This window comes from Rhea pennata, chromosome 2, assembly GCF_028389875.1.
Source record: "Rhea pennata isolate bPtePen1 chromosome 2, bPtePen1.pri, whole genome shotgun sequence".
NCBI classification, from domain to species: domain Eukaryota; kingdom Metazoa; phylum Chordata; class Aves; order Rheiformes; family Rheidae; genus Rhea; species Rhea pennata.
The window spans coordinates 73,706,884-73,719,947 of record NC_084664.1 but is presented as its reverse complement, the minus strand read 5'-3'; the positions used below and the strand labels follow the sequence as shown (position 1 = coordinate 73,719,947).

General features: G+C 35.1%; 1 protein-coding gene across 1 annotated transcript in view; it reads right to left on the bottom strand.

Annotated features, from left to right (window-relative positions):
- ERP44 (endoplasmic reticulum protein 44) overlaps window positions 1-13,064 on the bottom strand; it is a 55,770-nt gene that overhangs the window by 15,480 nt on the left and 27,226 nt on the right. Inside the window, exons 4-5 of the mRNA XM_062569734.1 lie at window positions 10,533-10,648; window positions 490-674 (exon numbers count right to left, since the gene is read on the bottom strand). Coding sequence (XP_062425718.1) covers window positions 490-674; window positions 10,533-10,648 — 301 coding nt within the window. The remainder of the gene's footprint in view (window positions 1-489; window positions 675-10,532; window positions 10,649-13,064) is intronic.

The window sequence follows — 13,064 nt, the reverse complement described above, 5'->3', positions numbered from 1 at the left end:
ATAATTTATTTCAAATTATCAAAAACTATCATTATTCCCCAAAGAGGGTAAATAAAGAAATAACTGTTCTCTCAGCACTAAATTATTGGGCAAAATTTCTTCTCTGCCTCCAAACAATATGCATTACACAAAGACTCAGAGATTTTAACATTTACAAGCACTCTTGTGAGTATTTTTCTAGTGAAGGAATAACAAAAGTATCTTGTTTCATTTCAAATGAAAAGTAATTAATCTGGTAATGGTATTATTCTGACAGAATTAATGAAGTTGAAAGGGTTATTAATATTGGAATTAATTTGTAATACTGGAAATAATAATCTGTTTAAAAGACAACACTGAATGGAACTACAATGCTCACAACATTGAATGGAACTCCACACCCACCTCCCCGATATCAACACGTGCTTCAAATACATCATGTTCCACAAATTCAAAATAAAAAAAAAAATATATATGAATATACTTTGAAGAAAGACAATCAAGCCTTACATCAAGAGTACTAATTTCTACCAAATCCTGGACTTCCTGAATAGGATTGCTCTTCTGTTGCCTGATATAATCTGCTATTGCTGTCACAGATCTCTGGCCCCTGTATTCTCTCTTCATCATCATTCCATTCCGGAAGAGTTTCAGGGTTGGGTATTTGCTTATCCTGTATCTCTGAGCTATGTCCGCTAAAAAAGGAAATTAAGAAGAAAAAAAGGTACAAATAAATACACTAAACATGAAATCTTATACGTGCATGTGTGCACATAGCATGTGTGCACCAGCAGTCACACATCTGTAAGCAAGAACACCTGTAGCTATCCATTCTCTCCTCTGCAGTGTTTTTCAGCATTTCCATACTGTACATAAACCTAGGCTCAATTCAATTAACTCCATTCATTTCGTACCCTTCCTATGAACAACTAGGAGGGCAATGTAAGAGATAAAGACAGCATAACAAGCAAACAAGAATTCTAAAAGTTTAGCAAATCTCAGTAATTCCACAAAAAAAGCAATTTTAATAAAATAAACCATCCCTGCTTTTTTTAAAGCTCACTACCATTTTAATCCCAAACACAGTGCTGAAAACACAGCTGTCATCTCTTAAATTTAAGAGAACTTGAACTCTGTGCAAAGTGCTTCTTTGGATCTATGAAGGCCAGACAACTGCCATTATAATTCTGAGCTATTTGATTTTTGAACAGAGACAAAATTTCAGCTTTGGAAATTAAAATACCTCTTGTCACCCACTGTCAGCGTTTTCTTAAAGATATCATTCATATCTATATTTGTAGCCCAACTTCTCTTTTACACTTGGACTGCTCTCACGAAGCACAGAACTTTCATACAATCGCATGTCATGTTAATCTAATATAAAAGATTAGTAGTGTTAAGAACTTTTGATTTTCACCCTTAAACAACAATTTAACTATTTAACTGCTATTCATTAGGTTTACAAACTTAAAATAAATAAAATGGAAAGAGGTTTTAACACAATAAAATTAGAAGAGGAACAAAGCTGAACAGTAGAAGTAACAAAGTCCAGCTTCCTGTGAATGTGTCCCATACCTTTAGCCACAACTACCACAACAAACCAGTTCATCTGCGTACCTTACCAAAGTACTTCAAATGTCCCCATGTCCCTCTTCCACTTTGGTTAATTACTGGGCCACAGCAAGTTGCACCAGGTGTAGTAGCTGGAGCCCAGTTATGTATTCACACGCTAGCTTATGCATACGTGGTTAACGGCACACTGAACAGGATCCATCACTGTTAAGCTCTTACTGCAACCTTTAACAAAGTCCATAGGTACTTCATAGCTTTGAATTCTCTTCCCTCTTTCAAATGTAGCTGAAGGTTAGCAAAAAGCTTCAAGGTGTTTTAAGAGCACTGAATGGACGAACAAGGCACCGGCATAAGCTTCAGATTCTTAGGAAAAACAGGCTAAAAATAAACACTAGAGACAAAGTAGCTAATTGCCCAATAGGTTTCTGCGAGCACTTTTTTTGCTGTTAAAGTCCTACCAACTCCTGCCCTGGAATTACATCTAGAAACAAACAAAAAAACCCACATGGTCTCTGTGAAAACAGAGGGTTCTCTAACATAAGACGGGTTCCAGTTTACCTAAATCTCAAAATCTATCCTAAAAGCCAACTCAGTTGCAAGACCTGATCAGTTTCCAGGGCTTCATCTTTTTGACATGAACTAATTCTAGTCAACCATATCTACACTGTTTCCTGTATACCTTTCAAGGAAAGCGACATACAGCGAAGTCAAATGGACTGCCTTATTCTTTGGAGTCACTTTACTGTTGCCCAGTGAGCAAATGAGGAGGCACTGAAACTGTGGAATGAATGCATGTCTTGCTACTTTTCACAGCTTCCACAGAAGCCAAAGGATACATTTTTAGGTGAAGTGGATAGGCCCATGGTAGTGGGGCAACTAAATGAAGACAAGACTGAATTCCACCCATTAGCAATATCTAGAAAAATAGTGAATAATGTAAGAATTCTGACAAGAGTGCCCATTATATTCACTTAAATTTAATACAGAGCAAATTTACTTACATTTAATATTTTTAAAAAGGAAGGCAACAGAAGTCTTTGAAAACTTACTTAGAGGCAGTTATCATGTAAAAACTGCTGAAACTGGGGAGCTAACATACATTTCTTAGCTGCAAACCAAAATTAAATCACTGTGCAACTGGAAGTCTGTCAGTTTGCTACAGAACTGAATGAATCTATAACTGCCCTCCAGAGCAATAAAGCACTCCACATCATTTGGACTTTAAAGAGGTAACAAAAATTGAATTTCCTTGCTGCCTTAAGAACACTCATTGAAACAATCTGTATTAACTGCTAATAAAGAGCTATTAGTCTCTCACAGCTTCAGTTAAGGAAATAATTTTTATACCAACTGCCCAATTTAACCTAGTCCTAGAACTGAAAACTAAATTTACATGGCAAAGAATGAGAACCATGCAACGTTCTTGTTGTACAAGAAGATTCTTTAACATCCCTCAAATTGATAAGCTTAAAAACTTCACCAGTTAAGCCCAGCTCATAACATGCCTCACCTCACTGTAAAGTATTACAGAATTTAACCCATCAATTCTGACTGAGAAAGGGCTTCTTGAACTGCTTCCTAAATAGCCACGTAATTTTTAATGCACTAATCACAGTTAAAATTAAGACAAAAACAATTTATCCCTCAATTCAGAGTACTATTATTTCAATTTAATCCAAAATTCTCAAGAAAAACCTTTCAACACATTCAATATTAGTAAGTATTAGATCAATACTTTCTTTCTCTCTTTTAAAATACTCTTGCTTTTCAATTATAGTCCTTAAAAACTGGCTGCAAGAAGCTTCAAAGTATAATGGACATCTATAATAATGAATACACACACACACACACACACACATATATAAAAATAAAGTGTAGGGAGATAAAAGTGATCACTTTGTATTTGCTTAGTGGGGAAAAAAAAAAGTTCAATTTTGTTGATAGAAAGACCTTCAGTATGACAGCATGTCAGTCTAGCAAAGCTTAACCAGAGTCTGATAAAAGACATGAAGCCTAACCTATCAAGGTTTCCCATCCAAACCTCTCATAAGCATATTGAAATTAAAGACTAATCACATTACAGAATCTGAGGAAGGGGTCCACAGTCTGCTCCGCCGCAAGAGAACACCAGAACTACACTTTTTGTCTCACAACATGAACTCTTTCTTCAAGATAGAGTTAAAATACACTTTTAAGGTATTATAATGTGCACACTTTGCAGAACATTTATGCCAGTACATCTTGAGTATTCTGAGACGGAGATTTCATTCCCTGAGGCCATGACTCTTCATCAAGTGCTAAAGTCACATTAAAAAATAATAATAATGATAACAAAATATCCACTGTCAAGACTGAATTCAAACATCATTTCCTAAGTCAGAACTTGCATGCTCTTTATAAATTACATTTAGAATCCAGGAATACTGATATTTGAACTAACACAGAAATGATGGTCCTACACAAGTATTTGAAAATCATCATCTTTTTTTAAACAAAATATAAAATGCAAGTACATGAAAAGTTGTTTGAATTCATTCAAAAGTCAAACAGAGTAAATCTTAAATATTTCATTAAATCCTGGCCTTTGATACAGGTAGATCTAACGTAAGCAGAGCTATGACAGAATTATATTCCTTTTAAAATTGGAAATATATAATGCAAATACATGAAACATTGCTTGAATTCATTCACAGATCACATCTGTTATAGTAAATCCTAAAATAAATCTTAAAATATTTCCAGACATTCTCACTGCACATTTTCTGATGAAAAGAGATTCAATATAGATATAATTTACCAAAAGAAGAAAAACATCTCCCAGCCATGATTTTATATTTTCTTTTTTAAAAATATAAACATTGAGTTTGTACTTTACCCAATTAATCATAAAATCACAAATCTGGTGGCTGTGCCACCAGAACAGTTTCACACTAGTTTTGATGGGGAACTACTGAGATATTCAATCTTTTTGTCTTCTGTAAAGGAAAAACTTCCTGCAGAGCTCAAATAACTGCAGAATTCAAAAGACTCTCCCCTCCCTTTTTTGTATATATGTGAGCATACATCCACTTTTAAACTGTCCATACTATTTTCTATTACTCATTCCACAAACTCCAACAAGAATGCCTTCAAAGTTATAACTCTTCATAACTGTACTCTACTGATACTTCTCCCAAAATAGTGAAGAGGGAGAAAAGCTGCCTCTTACAATAGAGGGTTTTCAATGTTGTTTTGAAGAAAAACTTTTGCATGATATCTGAAGCATACACTCATGTATTTTAAGTCAGTCTCCCAAATAGCCTTCTGAGCAACAGCTTCTCCAAGATAACATGCTTTGTGAGCTATCACTCATGAACTGTATCTTTATTGTACATGTCTAGCACTGTCAGTCATTTCTCTTTTGTCTGAGCATTATGTACTCTTACACTCAACAAAGGAATGCTGAAAACATTTTTTTTTTTGGGGGGGGGGTGCATTTAGAGGGTGTTGGGTATCAGGCTTTTCACTGGAATGTTTGTACATTATCTAAACTACAACTTCAAGTAAAGAAGCAACCTGTACCTTGATTCTCAAATGGCTTCAAATTTCATCACTTTAGGTTAACATCACAACATACCTCTCAGAGAGTTCATCTAATATACCAGATCATAAGTTACCCAGAATCTCAAGTCCAATTTATACCTTTTTGAGGCTAAGAATGAACTGCTGCATCAAGACATACCACTGAAGCAGACTCCAGCCCACACTGTGGTCTAGGTGATTCTGCTGAAGCAGCAGCAATACTTACAAGGGTCAAGATAGCAACCCCATCATTACCTTAGCCCACTGTTCAAATCTCCCAGGTCATAATTCATACCACCACCACCACATATTTAGATCTTAAGTTGAGAGGATTAGCTCTCAGAGATTTTTTTCCTTTCTGAAAGATATCCACTAGGATTTGAACAACACTGACAATTATCCTAAACATTCATAATATAAGCTAAAACCTGAAGCAATTCAAATGTAGAATAGATGGCTAACAATCTGAAAAACTCTTTTGAAGAAAAATCAAAACTACAGAAGTCAAAATCCATTAAAATTATCTCTGAAAATATCTCTGGCACCTTTTTCTAATGAGGTTCATCATGCTGTCTAAAGAAGCAGAAACACACATTATTGCATTTTTTAATTTTGTGTTTACATGATGGTTATAGGAGTTGCATAAGTATGTCTTCAAAACATACTTCAAAGTATAAATCAAGATTTATATAAACCAATATGCTGGCTTGAATTTATTAGATTTGATACTCAAATCATTGCACTCCTCTCCCCACCTTCTGTTTCAAAGATGACATATTCCTTCAGTTGTATATTTGATCTTGGGACTACCCGATGAGTATTCCAATTGCTCATATGAGATCGTGAGATGTACTGTAACTTCTGAAGTCCCTTAGGCTATCTGCCAAGAAATACTACAGAATAGAAATGAAATGTAGCCTTGGGAGGTTTGGTAGGTTAACTTAGGGTTGTTATTCCTCTTATAAAAATCAAGCATTTTCTTTAGGTTCTAGTTCACTTAAGGCACTTTCTGCCTGCTGCTTTTTCATACAAAAAGTATTACATCCACGTTACTGCCAAGTATGTCATAATACTGCATCAATCCTCCCCAGTTAAACTACTTCTCTAATGACATTTGCACACAATCGTAAGACCCCATAATACTCAGAGGAGGCAGAATTGAAAAGGACCTTGAGGGGGTATTTAAACCAAGTAACCTTTCCCCATGAGTAATGTTAACAGTAGCTTGCATACTGGACCAAAAGAGGTATAAGAAATGGAATCAATGTTCTACATCAAAGTCAGCTAAGAAACTGGAAACCAGCAACCTAGACCACCTTCTGCTTTAAAGGAGCATTCACAACAACCATTCCTATTCTAATAGTCTAGAAAAATTGGTCTCCGGAGGAAAGTCATCAGCATCCTCTCTGAAGCACTTCTACTTTGTCTTATTCAAAGATAATTCTTTCAGACTGGTATTTTTTTCCCCTCAGCTTAAATGGTAGGAATACAATGAAATCCTTATGCTTGCTTACAGTTTCAAGTTCCTTTATACTTCATTTACAAACCCAAAACTTGTTATCACAAGGAGTTACTTTGCTTACTGAAGGCACAGTAGCACTACAATCTAATACTAATATTAACATATATTACAGAAACAGTCAGACCCAATAGATATCAGTAGTTCACTTTTCTGTCTTCTTACTAACAGGGGCCAAAAATACATGTTTTCAAGAAAAGTACAAGAGTCTTCTAAGCAGTCTGTTCTGGAACACCTACTAGGAAATGGAAGTTGGCTTAGAAACAAGCTTCTGTCCTGAAGCACAAAGATTTATATTCAAATCTACTTTTTTAAAAAAATATATTTTTAAATTCAGAAAAGACTTTAAAGGAAAATAAGGATGTAGTAGAATTAAGACTGATACATACTTCAATTCATAAGAATTCTGTATCATAAATCCCAATTTTGAGTTCATAAGACAAATTACGCTCCAGAGGCTCATATATTGAAATATTTGCTTATTTACAAAAGAACATAGTAAATCCACACTACCAACTGGGCTTCCAAAGCTACTGCTTAACAACAACAACAAAAATATACCCTCACATACCCTTTTCTAATAATCAATATACAAAAAGATTTTCTGAAGTTCTTTAGTGAAGGTTGCTTTTTCTAGGTATTTCACTTAGTAGTTACACAGTTTTTAATGTAAGTGAATTACTAAACTGAACACATCAAAACCACTGAAGATTTTAAAAAGCAAGCAATAAAATTGAACTTAGATTTTTATAAGTTATAAAAGTATGAAGTTTTAGAAAATAAATAGAATATTAACTTAAATTTACATTTAATGTATGATCTGTATCAGCTTAATGATGAAAGAGATTGATGACTAAATCTACACTTTCCAGCTGTAATTACCTTCCACAATAAATTAGTATAAAACATGTATATAGAGAGATTTAATATACTGATAATGTTTAAAATTTGTATGTAATCACATTGGAGCCTAACTATCAAGTTCCAGAAAACATCTTTATACTGACTATAAGAGCAGACAGAATGATAGCTTTGTCACTAAGCATCAAACATTTGGCAGTGCATCCATTATTCTCTTTAATTTGCCCTCAGAACCTGGTGTGAGCTGTTGGGATCTGCATATGCTTCGACAATAGTGCATTAAATGGAAAGTGTCTATGCCCAGCTGACCATTCTAAAAGCTATATAGAGTCGTTTAAAATCAGCTATGTGGGTTCCCTATAGACTCTTGGTTTCATATAGAAACAGATCATTTGCAATGTCATCTTAATAGGGAACTAATAATGGTACAAAACCTACAGGCATTAACCCCCCTAAAAATTAACAAAAAAAAAAAAAAAAAACAACCACCAAAAAGACAATACAGTATCACCACTATCTTGACTCCAATGTATAGTAAACTACTGCAGAAGACCTATGATGGGCAGTATAACAACATCCATCCTTCTTACTAGGAAGCTGCTATCACATGCATTGAAGTTGAAGTTTTAACTTGATGATCTTAGGCTACACCCAATTCCTGCATGCTTTGAAATGCACTGTTGCATATATCCCAGCAACACTGAAAATGAGGAATCATGCCTAGAGCTTTGCTATTTTAACTCAAAAGGCAACTCAGGAGAAAAACTTGGTCTGTCATGTTAGATTTTATTTTTACTTCCCCCATTTTACAGCTTGTGCAGCAAAAGTCACATTCGTCTACTTCTTAACTTAAGGACATAAAGACATGCATAATAAGTACAGAAAGCTCATAGTACTCCAGTCATAAATAGACAGACTAAAACTCTTCACTGCCTCACACTACTTAGCCTACTACTGCTAATCTCAGGCCAAGAAGGACAGTTTCTGCTGTGTCATCTCCTCCTCCATCTAGGCCCTGGCACTCTGTATAGGCGCCAATGAGCTTAATTCAACAAGCACATGAGGAGGAGATTAAGCAACAAGCTCCTGAAGTGCTTCAAATTCTTGGAAAAAGTTTTGAGGCACAGAGCTGCTAAGGCAAGAACATCTCATGATTAAACACCAGGCATCCAGTACCTCAAAGACAGTCTGTGAGGGTAACAGAGCACTGGAATAGGATGCCCAGAGAGGTTGCGGAGTCTCCTTCTCTGGAGATACTCAAAACCCACCTGGACATGATCCTGCTTGAGCAGGTGTGTTGCACTAGATGATCTCCAGAGGTCTCTTCTAACCTCAACCATTTTGTGATTCTGTGAACTGTCCTTCAAGAACATGTTTTATTTCAGTTCCTCAGTTTGCCCCTACTGCTCCAACATCAGAAAGCAGCTGAATGCTTCAATGCCACTTAAGTACCCAAAGAGAATACTGTCTCTTTTCCACAAGAAGCTATAATAGCAGTTCTAAATTCCAATGATTCAAGGATTTAATCCCAGAGGCATTTAACTTTTCTGCAACTATGTATTGGTCTTACTGATTTCTGGGAAGGGCCAAAAGACAATTTTCTTACTCACTTCTGACTGTTTGAAGAATCAGCTTTCAAATTTCAGATACTGAGTTAACACAGTTTGCCACCTTAGAAGTATTTTTTGTGCTTGAGATTCTTTTCAGGATTGCAAGACAGGTGCTTTTATACTGGGGCAACAAAATGTATGCACACAGAATAGAGCACAAATAGTGGTGTCAGTGGAATACGCTGAAGTGTATTTGCTCACTTTTAAGTCTGCAAGTAAAAACAAAGACATTTCAAGCTAAGAATTCTCTTCATAGGGAAGAATCCTCTCTAATACTAAAGAAGTAAAATTGTCAAAATGGGAAGGGTAAAAAGAAAAGAAAGAAAATGAAGTCAGGTACATCTCAGAGATAAGCAGTTGATTTTTTGTCCTACAAGATTTTCTCCTTTGTTTAAAAAAAAAAATCTGATTACTAAAACACCAATATTACATAAACAGCAAGTTCAAGAGACTGGGATAGGTTCATGCCTACAGATAAAAACTAATGACTCCACACAATTCTTCAGATTTCCCCAGTGTGATTCTTCTTATAAATGGACAGTTTCATGAAGTCTAAATATTATAATCAATATGAGTTAGAACTGAACTTCCACTGTGATTTGAAATCACTTGCAACTGTTATGGCTCTCTGGGAATCACAGGCCACTATGCAAAATCCATGCCTGAAAATGCTGTTGTTCTAGAAAGCATAAAACAGTAATGCTGCCAATATTATACTACAGAAAGCACCCTAATAAGATCTCGTTGCAATCCATTTGTCTTTCAATGGGTAACTGATGTTCCTGACATTTTATTTATCACTGAATTAAAAAAAAAAAAAAAAAAAGCTTTTAGGATTATTACTAGAATAAAATGAGTAAGTTTGGCATACCATCCATTTTCATGTATTTCGGGGGGGGGGGGGGAGGAAAGACAGTTATTGATAAGTGTACAGACAGCAAAGCACTAGTGGCTGTGTGAAAGACAACTTGCATACTCCCAATTTGTGCCACTGGTCATACCATGATGCCTACTCAAGAGTGGGCAGCTGAGTTGAGCATCTTGCTGATACTGACAATGGAGGAAAGTCCTCCCTCCCTCTTCTTGGTTGCAATGTTGTTGCACCTGGTTGCACCAATTGTTGCACTCTGGCTTCTCTGACCCTCAATGAGCCACTTCAATTCACAATTGCAGATATTTTTTTCCTGTTAAATGAGATAGGCTGAACTGATATAAGAGCACTTTTATTAATGTGGTGAATAAGCAAGTCTGGAGATTGCTCTAACAAATTTGTCAGGAGATCTGTTGATGTACGCAAGCAATTCTCTCTGGGCTAAATAATGGGGCAGGTCCAACTACACCTTGGAGATTACTTTCTATTATCTTTCTCAATACAGTGAATAACTTACTGGCAGGATATTATAGAAAGAACTAAATCAGAATTTACTTACAGTGCTGATCACAGTCTACTCTGGCAAACACTACTTGATTCTTATCTGGATATTCCTCCTTAATTACATTGGAAGCTTCCTCAAAAATAGGATGAAGCATTTGGCTAAAGCGGCACCTGCAGAAAGAATACAAAATCATAATTTCAAAATATTAACTTGAAAACTTTTGACTGATGACTCAGGGAAGAGTTCAGCCTTTGCAGGAAAAAAGAGAGGGAGAAAGAAGCTACTATAAAAGAATACAAACTTGAAATCATCCCAGTAATTGATTGGATAAAAATAGGCTTAAAAGTAACTTGAATAATTCAGGTGGGGAAAAAAAAATCATTCTAAATGAATACGTAAGTCAAGATGTACCCCTCTGCTTTATTAGCTTAAGAAACACCATTGATGTGTTTCTTAAGGTAAGCTTTAAAAAATCCATTCTATTCAGAAAGTCTGTTAATCTGTTTTCCTACCTGAATTATCCCTGGGGAAGACATTTTAAAAATAAAATAAGAGTTGCTTTGATTGTTGAAGTTTGAATATTGACCAACACTTAAATTATCACCCTCAGAAAAGTATTGCAGAGATAGTATTATATGAATCAACGTTAGGAATCATATTGCTTATGTTATTGCTCAAAACAGGTGGAAATTATGTCTAGAATTTAAGCATGCTGCTATTACGGTACTGTGAAGAAAAAGATTTCCATGGATCCCTTCTTGCAGTCATGTCAGATTTTGTAGCAAACTGTTTTTTGTCTTAGAAAATGCATGAGTATGTATAAAGAGGCCTCACAAGGGCTTTGAGGTTAAATTACCACTAGTGTAAAAGTATGTTATTGATTTGTCACTTAACTTAGTTTATCTTCTGTTCTTCCAGACACATTACAAATTTTAAAATGGAAGACCAGTAATGGCACTACAGAAGCTGTCAGAACGAGACATCCAAAAGTTGACTTGTAATAAGATTATGTGCTTTGAAGCCCTGCTTACACTTAACAGTGTTAGCTTGGTGATGCTCTTATGCCTACAACAGCAAATGCTCCAAGCAAAGAGGTAGTTTTTACTGTCAAAATATGAATAAGGTGTAAGCTCGTTTTCGATAAAGAAACCTGCCTTTTGTCAGCACAGTCGTGTTACACTTCTACGTGCATATGTATGTTACATACAGCTTCCTTGTCCCCCACTCTCCTCTACCTCATAGATAGCAGAGTATCTATGTCAGCAAAATTGACCTGTTCTCATTCAACTTCGTGTTGTTTCATGGGTTAGGAGTATGCTATGTTGGGATTTATGACTGAATATCTACATATGATGCTAACTGAGACTGAATGTTTTAAATTTATGTCCTATTATAATGTGACTGAACTTGCAAGTATATCCAAACCTTTAAATTCTGAGCAAATCTATTAAAGAGAAGATTGCGTAACAGTGGGAATTGCAGAAACAGCAACACTTACACGTTCAGAATATGCCTCTTAGCACCTTACTATATTAAGTTTTAAAATATTGGCATATTCCCTAGATCACTGGAATTATCAGGGTAGTGATTTTAAGCCTTCTGCAGTTTGCCTTTTCCAAAAATTCCAAATCAATTTTCAATGGTGATATGGAAACTTAACTTTACTCTTAATGTGCTTGCACTCTTGACTGTCTTTAATAAAATAGCCCAGGATCTGCACACCACAGCTGAAAATAAGCCATCTTGAAAGTTATTTAAATGAAATAAAGACATATAATAATTAGCAAGACCTATCTACACTGTCCTGATTCTCACTTAGAATACAGGGGGGGGTTTGTTTGTTTTTCATTTTAAAAACAGTCTTTACAGTATAATTATAACCAAGAAAAGAGACTGGGCTTAATACATACCAAATTGTACTGTCACAGAAAATTACAAACAGCTTACTCAGTAAATGAATGCAACCTCTCTCAAAAAAAATTCTATTTAAATGTGCCTGGCATCAATTTAGTTTGTTTAAGGAACTGAATAGATGCAAAATAATCAACATAAGAATTGCTTTTAAAATGACAGAAGTATATACAGTGATTTTTAAGGTGATTTGGTATCATGTACATCTTTATGCAAAGTTTAAGTCAAGGTACTGAGAACACCTTTATTGAGAATTTCATTCTACACAAAAAGATTGTGTATGATTTTTTTTCTAATCACTTTTTAAAATGATTTAAATCAGCCTGGTACCAGTTGAATGAATTATCAATAAAGGCAAACAGTACATTTATCGATTTAAATCTGTGTACTTTTTAATTTAGATACTGCATGGACCTATGAAGACCTACATAGTGGAAGGTGGAAAGGCAGATGAAATCAAGTCTAATCACCTAGAAGACCTAATTTGGACAGCTGACAGTTTATGCTCTCAAAGCATAAACTTGCTAAAAGTTCATTTAGAAATATTAACAGTGAACAAAACAGAACAAATAAAAAGATCACTTACACAATAAAAAGTGGGTTACAGTGTTTAAATGAATTCTAACAATGTTTTTTGTAGGCAAGGAAAAAAAAAGTAAACAGATTCTTCTAAGG